The sequence below is a fragment of the Dipteris shenzhenensis genome, chromosome 20 (assembly GCF_047967505.1).
Source record: "Dipteris shenzhenensis isolate YYH24624 ecotype China chromosome 20, Dip_SZ_1.0, whole genome shotgun sequence".
Lineage (NCBI taxonomy): Eukaryota > Viridiplantae > Streptophyta > Polypodiopsida > Gleicheniales > Dipteridaceae > Dipteris > Dipteris shenzhenensis.
In genome coordinates, this window is record NC_141615.1 from 46,537,115 (window position 1) to 46,549,997 (window position 12,883).

The 12,883-nt window shown below is 43.8% G+C and overlaps 1 protein-coding gene across 1 annotated transcript; it reads left to right on the forward strand.

Moving 5' to 3' along the window:
- The first annotated feature begins 346 nt into the window (after positions 1-346).
- LOC147889746 (phenylcoumaran benzylic ether reductase IRL1-like) lies at positions 347-3,182 on the forward strand. The gene is made up of 5 exons (XM_087391604.1): positions 347-861; positions 951-1,085; positions 1,164-1,401; positions 1,692-1,895; positions 2,113-3,182. The coding sequence occupies exons 1-5, from the start codon at positions 658-660 to the stop codon at positions 2,274-2,276; spliced, it is 945 nt and encodes a 314-aa protein (XP_087247730.1). The 5' UTR covers positions 347-657; the 3' UTR covers positions 2,277-3,182.
- Positions 3,183-12,883: the final 9,701 nt, after the last annotated feature.

Genomic DNA, 12,883 nt, shown 5'->3' on the forward strand with positions numbered 1-12,883 from the left:
AAGACTCTTGGATATTTTCAGAGCAACCTACAACACATGCAATGCTACCTTCTTTTTAGAGGAACAATGTGGGTGACTACTAACTCAAGCAATCAAAGTGTCCGAACAATTTAAGCTTCCCTGAAATCCTGAATAGAATCTGTATTGCTAAACACACGAACATTGACATCACACAACTGAATGAAAAGTACCTTCGTGATCCTCCCCATAAAGGAACTATATTACACAAACGCAACAAAGGACAAGGATAACGATGATGTTTTCGAGCTACGTGATAACCTTCCTCATGTTTTGCAAGCATCTGACGACTCTCGAGTGAAGGAATAGCATTGGAGGATGGGGGGGGGGTGTGGGGGGGTGTGAACCCAATCTCATGGTTGACCCACAATGCGTGTTGATGATTGTACAATAAAGGCAGAGCCCCTGCAATTCACACGAGTCCTGCACCTGCAATTCACAGGCCAAAGCTGTTAGGGTATGTCTTGGTAAAGGTGAAGGAAGGCCAAAGAGAAGAGCAATGGAGAGGGAGAGGCCGAAGCTTTCAGTTTTTGGGTTATGGTGATGGCCAAACAGAAGAGCAGGTTTTGTGCCGTGTCTGTGCTGCATTAGGCAGTGTGCTCAGAAGTGTCTGTCTATATAGTGTTTGATCCACACTGAATGGCTCTTGGCGATGAGATGACTCCTGCAGAAGCGAAGAGCAGAGTCCTGGTTATCGGAGCCACTGGTAGCATCGGTAAATTCATCGCCCTCTCCAGTGCCTCTCTCCATCATCCCACCTTCGCCCTCCTCCGTCCCTCCACCATCTCCTCCATCTCCCTCTCTATCGCCCACCTCCAAGCCGCCGGCATCACCATCCTCCAGGTTTGCTCTCCCTTTTTATACAATCTCCGTCTTCCTTTCCTCCCATTTGGTCCACAGAACGAGGACCAAATTAATTGGGTCGCATGCAGGGCTCCTTGCAAAGTTACGAAAGCCTCTTGGCTGCTGTCAGACGAGTAGACGTCGTGATTTCTGCTGTGACAGGAGAGCAGTTGTTGAATCAGATTAATGTCATCTCTGCGATCAAGGAAGTAGGAACTATCAAGGTAAGCTCTCCGTAATGTAGGCAGCAATTCTCGCCTCGTTTCATGATTTCATTATCCATGACTTTCTTGTCGCTGCAGCGCTTTCTTCCATCAGAATTTGGCCTTGATGTGGATAATGTGCAAGTTCTCGAGCTCGCCGAGTCCAATTTCAAGTCGAAATCCAGAATTCGTAGAGCTACAGAGGACGCAGGAATACCTTACACCTACGTTTCAAGCTTTGGCTTCTCTGATTATTTCCTCAAGAATCTCATGCAACCGGAACTTGCGTCTCCACCAAGGGATAGAGTTCGCATCTATGGCGATGGCAATGCAAAAGGTCTGCATCTCGTTTCTAGATTCAACCACAGATTTACCGAATCCATACGTTAACGTTCATTGCAGCAAAATATAACCTGTCGCGCTGAGCTTGCAGAGAACTACCACTCATTGTTTGTGATGTTTATTTTGGGGACTATATTTGCTGGTGCCTTGTCTGAGTCCATATCGATATGGCATGTGGAGTGTGCTTAAAATATTGCGCTGGCTATACAAGAAGGCAAGCCGGATAATTTGTGCCTGTATATATATTGTGCGAAGATATTTATCACGTTCTTCTGCCCTTAACAGCTGTCTTTTTAACCAAAGAGGATATTGGGATCTACATTATGAAGACGGTGGACGACCCAAGAACTTTGAACAAAACTGTACATTTAAGACCGCCTGCGAACGTTCTCTGTCAAAATGAAGTGGTACAATTATGGGAGACAAAAATTGGGAAATGCCTTGACAAGGTTTTTGTCTCAGAGGAGGAATTGACGAAGCAGGTGGAAGGTGAGAGGCTACTGTCTTACTGTTAGCATGAATGGCTAGCTTTTGTCTCTCATAGCTTCTCTCAGGGGAGACACTTTTTGCCTGCACTGAATGTTTTGGACTCCCAATAAAGAGAGGTGGGGGAGCGTGGATGGAAGCAACTTCATGCATGTTTATGAATTGCTGCGGATCGTCAGGTTGGTTTGTTTCTAACGTTGTACTCTTGACAATTTTGCAGTTACACCTTACCCAGGAAATCTGTACCCTGCATACGTCCATGCCATTTTTGTGAAGGGTGGACATTGTAACTTTGAATTTGGTGCTCATGATGTGGAAGCCTCTGAACTCTATCCAGAAGTACAGTGCACATCTGTAGCCACTATTCTTGAGAGCTATCTGTAATAAACGCAAGACGGGTCAAAATTACCTGTAATTTGTGAACAGCTTAAGCCTTCACTTTTATCAGGTTAATGCACAGTTGTGGACGCGCTATAGTTCTTCTGGTAGAAATCACTGGGTTAGAGCTGATGCCAAATTCTTGAGAGCTATCTGTAATAAACGCAAGACGCGTCAAAATTACCTGTAAACAGCTTAAGCTTTCATTTTTATCAGGTTAATGCACAGTTGTGGACGCGCTATAGTTCTTCTGGTAGAAATCACTGGGTTAGAGCTGATGCCAAATTCTTGAGAGCTATCTGTAATAAACGCAAGACGCGTCAAAATTACCTGTAAACAGCTTAAGCTTTCATTTTTATCAGGTTAATGCACAGTTGTGGACGTGCTATAGTTCTTCTGGTAGAAATCACTGGGTTTAGAGCTGATATACAGTAGGTGAAGATGAAGGGACTTGCTGCATGTGTTCAAATAAAGAAAGCGCAAGGCACAAATAAGGGAAATGTAAAAGTGAGACATGATGGATAGAGAACATGTTTCTTGTGATTAAAATGCAGCTGCATAACCAAGACAAGGCTTATTAGAAAGTCAACAGGTTCTTCCTGGTTACAAAGCAGCTGGAGGATCAAGACAGAAATTCAATGCATTGGACTTTAGCAAACGCAGTTGCAGTGGATGGTCAGGAAAAAACAAGGGGCTATCAGAGGCACAGTTTTTTCTTGGAGACAAGCCCTGAAAAATGATAGGAGCCAAGTCAGCTATCCCACCATCCCAGCCTTGAGGCCTGACATGGACGAGTTTGGCCTAGTTTTGATGGACCATGAGTTCATAAAATGCACATTTTCATAAATAAAACTTTGCTAAATGGTGCAATAAACACATTATTGATGTAAATCATGCTTTGCCATTATAGAACATGACCCCATATGATTTTGGAAATGAAACATATAGGTTGTCAAAGTTTGGCTATTTTTCCAAATCTTTTTGAATGCCATGGTTGCCTTTTTTTTTCCCCCAAACCCGAATGAGCGCTTATTTTCTAAAATTCGCCTTTTAAAAATCACTCACCAGAGTGTGACAGAGAAAAGACCGAGTGCAAATGGACAAGGTCAATGTTGTCCAGCACCTTTAGGTTAGGAGAAGACATTCATGATCCAGTGCACATGTTTTGACCTCCTAGTTAATGATCCGGTCTTTAAAATCGTATTTGTATGATAAGACTTTTGTCGGATCCAATATGTTGCGTATGAAATTGCTCAGGGTTTGGTTTCACCTAATCAAATGTATTCGGGTGCTTCATATTTCTCTTCCCAGAAGATCAAAATACCTAGTGCAGAGCTATGCTTATGCTTTCACCAGTACCTATGGGGAGGGGCCAAAAAGAAAAAAGGGGGGGGGGGGGGCGGGGGGGTGTAAAATAAGGATGAACAAGAGAGAGAGAGAGAGAGAGAGAGAGAGAGAGTCCAGAAAAGAAGGCAAAAAGGAAGGTGGTGTTCGTAAAGTAGGAATGATCACAAGAAAACCAAATCCTACTTTTTCAGAAATAGATGGGCACTCCTGCTTGTTATATTTTAAATTGCATTTTGCTGGAAAACTTTCACCTACGAGTTATTCAGCCAACCTCTGGAAGCCTCTCAACCCCCTGCTTCTATATAATAGCATCACCAAGCTTGAAATATCTAGTGAAAATGTAAAGCTATCCCCCTGCATGGTAAATATGAACCGTCTTGTAAGGGAAATATGCTGCCAAGAAATTGTGACATACAACCAAGCCCTGTCTTTGCTTATGTTCATGTTGCTTGCTAGCTGGCAAAAATGTCCTGCAAGATTTTCCGGAGTTACTCTTGTAGGCCGAGACTCTGCTAGAACTGAGCTGACTGGAACTTGTAAAAACTCCTAGTAAAGTAATAAGTTAAGGAGAGGAAAGGAGAGTGTACTGACAACAGAGAACGGCAATTCTGCAGCCATAGGATGTAACCGGCCTTAGATCACTAAGGGTAGTGTATCTGTCAATACTATCTCACAAAGATGAAAATACAGCCAACTTAAAGGATTGCCTTTGTCCACAAACGAAACTCAAAGCATAAAACTTCACTGCATAGCATCATGGAACCATTCAAGACAAGGGAGGCTAGAATGCCCCTACTCAGAAACATAGAGAGTGACACTTGTTGGCCCTAACACTTGGCGCCCCTTGGCGGTATTTATTTAATTTGGTTAGCTCAAAATGCAGGTGCAACCTAGTACAACGCCAACCCGTGGTTGTGCTAGTGACCAACTCCCAGTGCTATTACTTTGGTTCCTTTCAGTAGACATGCATATTCACGAGTAGACCAGTCTGACAGCATGCCAAGCAATGCATTACCCAATGTCCAAGCCATTACCGAGCCCAAGGCCAACCACTACACCCCTAGGAAGAGAGTATCACAACCAGTGCCCCAATCCTTTCCCGAAGCAATGGCAGGGCATCCAACCTAGTAGAAACTCAGTAAGAATAGCTGTAGCAAAGAGTAGAAAGGGAAGATGAGAATTCAGCCAACAAAAAGAGCCTGTTTCAGCCCGAAACAGCTCCAGAGGTAGGATGAAAGGCAGACATCAAACTCTGGTAGGAGGGAGCGGCCTTCCAACACCAGAAAAGATCAGATAAGAGTGCGTCCAGTAAGCTGTAGCAGATCAGCCAAGAATGCATCCACTAGAACAGAGTTTATAGCTCACAAACACCTCCGTTTTCAGTGCGCCTTGCACCAAGCAGGAGCAGGAAGAGAGGTGCCCATGAATATGGCTTTAGATGCAGAAAAGGAGAACTTTTGTCTTGAAGAAAATTGAAAATAGCTTCAAAAGTGGCCCAGAATGAAGGCGTCCAGGTTCCAGAAGCATGCCAACAATAGAGGGCACCAAGGGGAGGAAAACTGTCGCGAAGAAAGCATGAAATTCCACTTCAGCTAGCAAAGGGAAAGCTGCAGAAATCTGCCATCCGGTAGGGGTGGTCTCAAATTAGCAAGGAAAGCCAAGAAAGGGCTCAAGGGTCTTCCAGGGACTTCCAGAGGTGACATAAGGCAAGCATATAGGCCACCAGCAGACAGACAAGCAAAATGAGGCGTGAGATTTTTAATGCCCCTAGGGGGTCAGATGGCACACCATGACCCTGATGCAAAGGAACCAATGACCCTAGTTTGTAGGATCTCTAGGGGGTGAGTTTTTAAAGGATGACCCTGTTGGAGCAAGCATGGAAGCATGATGGAGGTAGACAAGAGGTAGAGACAATGGCATAAGTATGAAGGCAATGAGCAATTGATTCATTCATAGAATGGAGTACATATAAGCAACTACCCATGAGTAGGTGGAATCTAGATCCACAATTATCTCAATCAGGAAGACCACCAATGTCTCCTAGAATCTCTCAATCACACACCGCACTCCTATATTCACTCAATCACACCTACTGACTGACACATCATCAGTCACACCTAACTCAGGCACACTTACACACACACGTGTTCACACACTCACTCACATGATCACTCACAACCATAGACCTTGGTATGATCCATTACATCAATTTGTCCATCATACCCCCCCACAAATTGATGACCTCAACCCTAGCAGTAGTCCATGGGAAACTTTATGGCTTGCTCACCTCTAGTGGCAACACACATGATCCACAACCTGGTACTCACTCTAGTTGCATCAGCAGTAGACTCATTTGGGCATCCTCACCCCAACATGATCTCACTCTGACTTTGGTCTCTTGGTTTACAGTTTGGAAGACTGGACAATGACTATGCATAGGAAGTCCCCATAGGTCTAACAAGGTAAAACTCACATAAGACTAACAATCATTTGAGGGGGACATCCCAAGGTAGAGAACCCTTATTGACCACACACAAACCCTAAACCTAATGTGGAACGTCTTCATTAATTTATTGAAGTGAAAGGTATCCTTTGGGGATGCCTCTCTCGTCCTTCAAAAGAGAACTTGAAGTATCAAACTTGATCATCATCATGTCTTCAGCATGTCCTTTGATCACCTGACCTTTTGATGTATTGTCCTTCATAATCTTCTTGTCATGCATCCAAGAACATATCTCCATAAAAGAATCACTAGCTAGTATAGCTAGTATATCACCATTGAGACACATAATGTCTTCCTTGATCTTCAGATCTATGCTCATCAAATCACTATTCAAGTGAAGCACATAACCTGTCACCATTACATGCATTTAGGCAAAGCCAAGGCAGAGAACCTATGAAGAGTATCCATCATAAGGTATATTGCATAGACCATTAAGTCATCTCTATAAATGCAAAATGACACCCATGAGTCCCATAACTGAGTTCTATTTCTCAAGAAGAGTCAATATACTGAAAACTTCTAGTCAAGGTCAAAAGCCTCGATGTTTTGTTGACTTGGTTAACCTTTTCAAAGCTAAAATTGTCCAAAATAGCAACTAGAGATAGCAACAACTTGGAGGATGAAATTCGACCAGCAGTAAGCAGCTTTGAGAGGGCTTTCTAGGTAGAAAGAAAGGTCTTGTACTAGAGATAATCCACTAGCAAGGAAATGCGCAATGCCGCGTCAGTTTCTCTGTGCGAAGTGCGCCATTCTCAACTGGTTTTTCGCCGATTTCTCCTCAAATACTAAAGCATTTGGACTCAAATTTGAACTATAGCTAGCTCATAGGGTCTCCAAGCTGTTACTAGGAGAATTTGACGAAATATGACTCTAGCACGCGAAATTTTGCAAAAGTTCACCGATTGAAGAACCTGTCTGCACAGGCCACTGGAGCAATATTTCACTAATTCCTTGGATGTGGAGATTCGCCCTACTGAGAGTATTCTACAGCTCAAAGCATTCTGGAAATGGTCGCCTACAGAGGTAGAACAAGCGCTTGGAAATTATGCTCAAAAGAGGCAAAAATGGAGAAGAAATGAGTATGAGGAAGAAGATGATGACGTGGCTAGAAATGGCTCAAGGAGGCTCATGGAGGCTGAATGGCTCTAATACCACATGTTGGAGCAAGCATGGAAGCATGATGGAGGTAGACAAGAGGTAGAGACAATGGCAAAAGTATGAAGGCAATGAGCAATTGATTCATTCATAGAATGGAGTACATATAAGCAACTACCCATGAGTAGGTGGAATCTAGATCCACAATTATCTCAATCAGGAAGACCACCAATGTCTCCTAGAATCTCTCAATCACACACCACACTCCTATATTCACTCAATCACACCTACTGACTGACACATCATCAATCACACCTAACTCAGGCACACCTACACACGTGTCCACACTCACTCACATGATCACTCACAACCATAGACCTTGGTATGATCCATTATATCAATTTGTCCATCAGACCCCACTGAACCAAACCAATGACCTTAGAAATTGAAACCGCTCTAATAGCACTAGGAGTTGCACTTATTGCACATAAAATCATAGGTACCTTTTGGGCATTAACTAAGACCCCTAGCCTAGTACCCTAGGCTAAATTCAGTGACAGTTAGTTTAGACATTTCACCATCACCATATAGGCCCAAGGCCTGGTCAAAATAGCCGACTGGTCAGTTCTATTTTGGCCGACTCAGTCTGGCTGAAAACCGACTTGGTTGGCTGGGCCCTATATAAGGGCCTTTAACAGGCCCTTTACAGCCTTTGTTCTAGGCAGGGACCCAGCCCTCTTGATTAGCCTAACCAAGGCCTAGTTGATTGGCTCAACCAGCCCCAACCAACCCTACTGTTGGCAAACTTGATTGCTGATCTGTCTCACCATATTCCTGCGCCATCTTTAGGGTATGCTGCAGGCCATGTGCCTACCCACACGCCTTGCCAGATAGCTCGCCATGTAGGTGCCTGTATCTCGGGATACCTCGCCATCTTGTGTTGCTCCAGATCTGCCTCTTCGAGGCCAGATCTATACCATGTATGTATCACCATGTGCCATGGTCTTGACGCCATGTGCTGCAGCCACTTTGATTCATCCAGGTACTTCCCTTTTTCTCTTTGATCTCTGCCCCCATGGCAGCCATCTTGCTGCCCATGTGGCCATCCCTCAGGACCCAGGTCCACCCCCCCATGCTCTCCTCGTATGGGGGCTTACAAATGGGGAGGTGACCTTTCCAATAGGGAAGGCCCAATTGGCCCCTGAAATCATGCAGCTTGCCCAAACTTGGGCAGCCAAGACCCCCTGCCCAAGGGCTTGGGCAAGGTGTTTCTTCTTGAAAACATTAGATGCACTTTGAGGTGGTGGGGCTTGAACCCACAACCTTTTGCCACATGCCCAAGTTTCACCATGGTAGTAAGCACCCCTGCCTGCCAAGAACCATTATTCAAGCTTGGGCAGGCGTGGCTTCGGTGTGTTTACACACTGCCCGCTTGCCCGCCCGCCCGCTAGTAAAAAATGCAAGGACGTTTTGCCACGTGGGAAGGCCCAATTGGCCCCTAAAATCATGCAGCTTGCCCAACTTGGGCAGCCAAGACCCCCTGCCCAAGAGCTTGAGTGGGGGGTTTCTTCTTGAAAACATTAGACGCACTTTGAGGTGGTGAGGCTTGAACCCACAACCTTTTGCCACATGCCCAAGTTTCACCATGGCAGTGTGTAAGCACCCATGCTCGCCAAGAGCCATATTATTCAAGCTTGGGCAGGCGGGGCTTCGGTGTGTAAGCACCCAAGAAGAATGCAGGTGAACATTGCCAAGACAAGATGGAGGGGGGAAAGAGTTCTCCATTAGTTGTCTGGTGGGGTGTGAGACAAGCTTATATCTTTTACTCTTGAAGGGAAAGAATTCATGATAGAAAATTTTGGGTCTAAAGTTTGAAAACAATTAACAATGAAAACATGCATGAAGAAAAGAGTTATGGGAGGCTTGAAGGCCCTAAACAACTTTTGTAAAAAAAACAAAAGGTTGCACTCGTGAAACTAGGAGATGAAGTAGTTCTTATTAGGGTATCATCGTGTGGGAGCATGGATAGTATGATAGGGAAACCAAAAGTTCTAGATAGAGTCAGGAGCACCATGCAGACAATGGTTCTCTACGGATGCCATACTTGGGCACCTGGACTCTCTAGGGAATATAGGAAAGAATGCAGGCAATACAAAAAAGGTTTCTCATAGGAGAGTTGGGAATCAAGGTACAAACTCTTACCCCATAGATGCAAGGATGATGCCTATGGAAGGGAAAACATTATGTCAACACATTCACTACCTTAACACTGTGGCATAAGATATTGAATTGGGCAACCTATATTAGGCAATACATGTATCAATAGCCTAGCAGACCCTGGGAAGCATTTTAATAGCAGGCTTTAGATGTCTTTAGCCTCTTTAAATGAGTGTCCCAACCCACGAGTTATCTCCCAGTTCATGCCATAGCTTATTTGTTACCAATTGTCTAATACCTCCCTCTTTGTTAGGAAGATCTATGGCATTATCCCCCAAAACTCCAACCATGTAATCCCATCTTTGTACTAGTCAAGCATTCATTGCTCTATTTGGGAGTCTTTTTGCATCCATCTTAATGGATTCCAAATAGTTGTGTCTAAGTGTAGAGCCATACACATATTGTCAAGCTAGTGTTACTCAAGGTGGAGATAACATAGTGCCTCAAGCTGAGGCATGGTGAGAGAGCTACTACATGAACATCTTGTTGCATGAGTACGACAATTGCAGTTACAACTGTTTGTAATAGGCAACGAGCTCTTCTCTTTCACAATAATTCAAGTTGTTGGTTTTCTCATAGTCATACAAGGAGTTGGTTTCATATTAACATACTCTCCCATTGGTCATTCCCTCGTCTCCATGGCTCTATCCACAATTGTTGCAACTTGTTTAGATGACGCTTGTTCCCTACATCCAAGAACCAATAGGACTTTGAGTGCCAAGAATATCAAGGAGCGCAAGAGGTCGTCTTCACAAAACAAGCACTCTTGCAAGCACTATGCACTCACCAAACATTGGGTTACCACGAGTCAAACCATCGTTGAGGGGAAAAGACCATCAACATTTGGCCTTCTTGCTGGGGAGTAGTGAGTGAAATGAGCAATAACATTCAATAGGCATGAGCAACAGTCACCGAGAGCAACAGTTCATGATAACGGCCACCGAGCTACGGTAGTTTCTTGGAATAGCATGTTAGTACAAAAATGTAATTTGAGTCTTCGAAGATGACTTGTGGCTTCTCAAGACCTACACAACAACAAGCATCCGGATTGTTCTCAAGAAGTCTGCAGAGTACTTTGAGCATTAGCCAATGTTTGAGACATGCTTAGAACGATGCCAACCATATGTAGTTAGGCAAGAAGAGCACCTGTGCCGAGGCAGGAGATGTCGGAAGAACCCAACGGATCTGAGAGCAAGAATGACTTTGAATCCAAGAATGAATGACTGATGACAGAGAACAAGAATAGTAGACAACCCTCAGTAGTGAAGAGCACGAGGAGAGAAAACTCCGCCACGCTCATAGAGAGAGGGCGTCTGACTATTACGTCAAGGCCAAGATTGAACCACTACCTAAATTGCACCCAGGTATGCGGTGGAGCTATTTCCCACAAAAGTCAGAATTTAGAGTACTTCCACAAGTCCCTCTATGAGCTGAACCACAAGTGCAAAGTCCAGAAGCTCAAGCCAGGAATTTCACACAGCGGGGGGGGGGGATCCACGAGCAAGCCCAGATTGTGATTAGTGAGTCCCTAAACAAAGACAAGAAAGAAGACCTACATGAGCAATAGAGGCGATACAGGAGCTTGAGAAATGATCACAGTCAATCGCGATACGATTTTTACCAACATATCTCGATTCCAGAGAAGTGTCTGATAATCGAAGATGCAACCAGCTAGAGGAAAGATACGCTAAGTTGAGACAAGCATTTGATAGCGGAAAATGATTAGAGGAGACTAGTGAACTCAAGTCACTATGAGAATCCACTCGAGGGCACAGTAGAAAATTGGAGGCAAGAAGATAAAATCTATGAGAATGACTATAGGCTAGCTCGGTGGAGCCTCGAGCATAGTCTAGATGCCCAGTATAAGATGCACAGATAGAGTTTGGAGCCTGGAATGAGTAGAGTTGGAATGACTAGGACTCAGGAGGCCCAAGGTAGTGCCAATCAAGCCAAACTCCACTCAACTCGTCAAGGTAAAATCCTAGGACCCTTTTAGAGAAGTGAACACTCAAGACTTCATACACAAAATGGGATGGGTTTGTCTTACTCTTGGTCTCTAATGATTTCTTCAGCTGAATGCTTAGGATATAGGTGTCTTTTCTCTTCAATCTTTCTTCGTCAATCTTTTATTTGATTTTAATAGCCACCTAAAATATGTCAATCTCACTGACAAACAAGATATGTGTCTCCATCAATCAAGACTTGATACCTTGTGGAAATTGGTCATCAACCCCCAAATCCTGGGGTCGATAATAGCTGCTTTGTACTTTACTCGGGTAGGTTTGTATTTTCACCTCGGTGTCCTGAGTCTTGATTGTCATCATTTCTTAACCTAATAAGGCAATACTTTTGCAATTTACAACCAAGGCCTACCTAATAACAAAGCATTCATGCATTCATTTCCATGGCAATGATGATTAGAGTTATAGTGTAGTGAACTCCTCCAATTGTGATTGCCATATCAAATAGCATGTCCTTAGGATCTGCCATATGTACTCAAAATGGATAGAGTTTCAAATTATTGGGCTTCACCCATTGTACTGTGGTTTCAAAATGATATTTACTCTTGAGCCACCATCCACAATGACCCCTAGAATTTCTTGCTTCTTCATTTTTCCAGTGATGATTGGGTCTACCTTGTCAACCACTGGGGTGTAAATCACTAGAATTTGTAACCAAAGAATCCACAATTGGTACTAGTATAAACTTCTACTTGGATTTGAGGAATTTGTGACAGTAAGGGGTCAATTGCAAAAGCCATTGTTACTCTTACCTTCATATTTTAGAATGTTTCCCATGCTTATGTCATCTCAGAGCTTGAAGCATCATATTGGCTCACTTAGGGATTTGGCTTGCTCATCAAGGATTTCATGATCAATCTCTACCTGTGGAATTGGGTTCTGCTCGATTGACAATTCAATTGAAGGAGCCTTGCCCTTTAAATCCTTAGCCACCTTGGATGCCAGCTGAATCTGCTCTTTCTAATTGATGTCCTTAGCTAGAGATGGTGGTCCCTTCTTAGAATTGGTTAGTGAACCCTTGAGAGGGAGTTATTGCATTGACATTAGCTGCTTTGTCACTTCTAGGAGGATTGATTGGCACTTTGGATCAGTCTATCATGTTTTAGCATTGCTCGAGTAACTTGATATGCTTGCTCCAACAATAGCTTGCTTTTGCGTTGGTATGACCATCTTCTTCATAGAAAAACCATCCTGGGTAGCCTTGGTTCTAATCTTTGTCACCTTTTTCATCTTCCTTTCCCTTGTTCTCGCTCAAGCCTTGGAGGGCACTCATCTTTTCGCTTGGCTTCCTAAGCCACTTTCTTGACATCCGTAGTGTGTTTCTTAGCATGCCAACACTCCATTTGACCATGCCCAAACTTGGCACGTGCATCACATTACTTATTTCTACACTCATCCTTAGTGTTCTTGTGTCTTATACGATTTCTCAT

Coding starts and splice junctions, on each gene's coding strand:
- LOC147889746 (XM_087391604.1), top strand. CDS start 658: ATGGCTCTTGGCGATGAGATGACTCCTGCAGAAGCGAAGAGCAGAGTC. Junction 1,086..1,163: donor AGGAAGTAGGAACTATCAAG/GTAAGCTCTCCG, acceptor TTGTCGCTGCAG/CGCTTTCTTCCATCAGAATT. Junction 1,896..2,112: donor ATTGACGAAGCAGGTGGAAG/GTGAGAGGCTAC, acceptor ACAATTTTGCAG/TTACACCTTACCCAGGAAAT.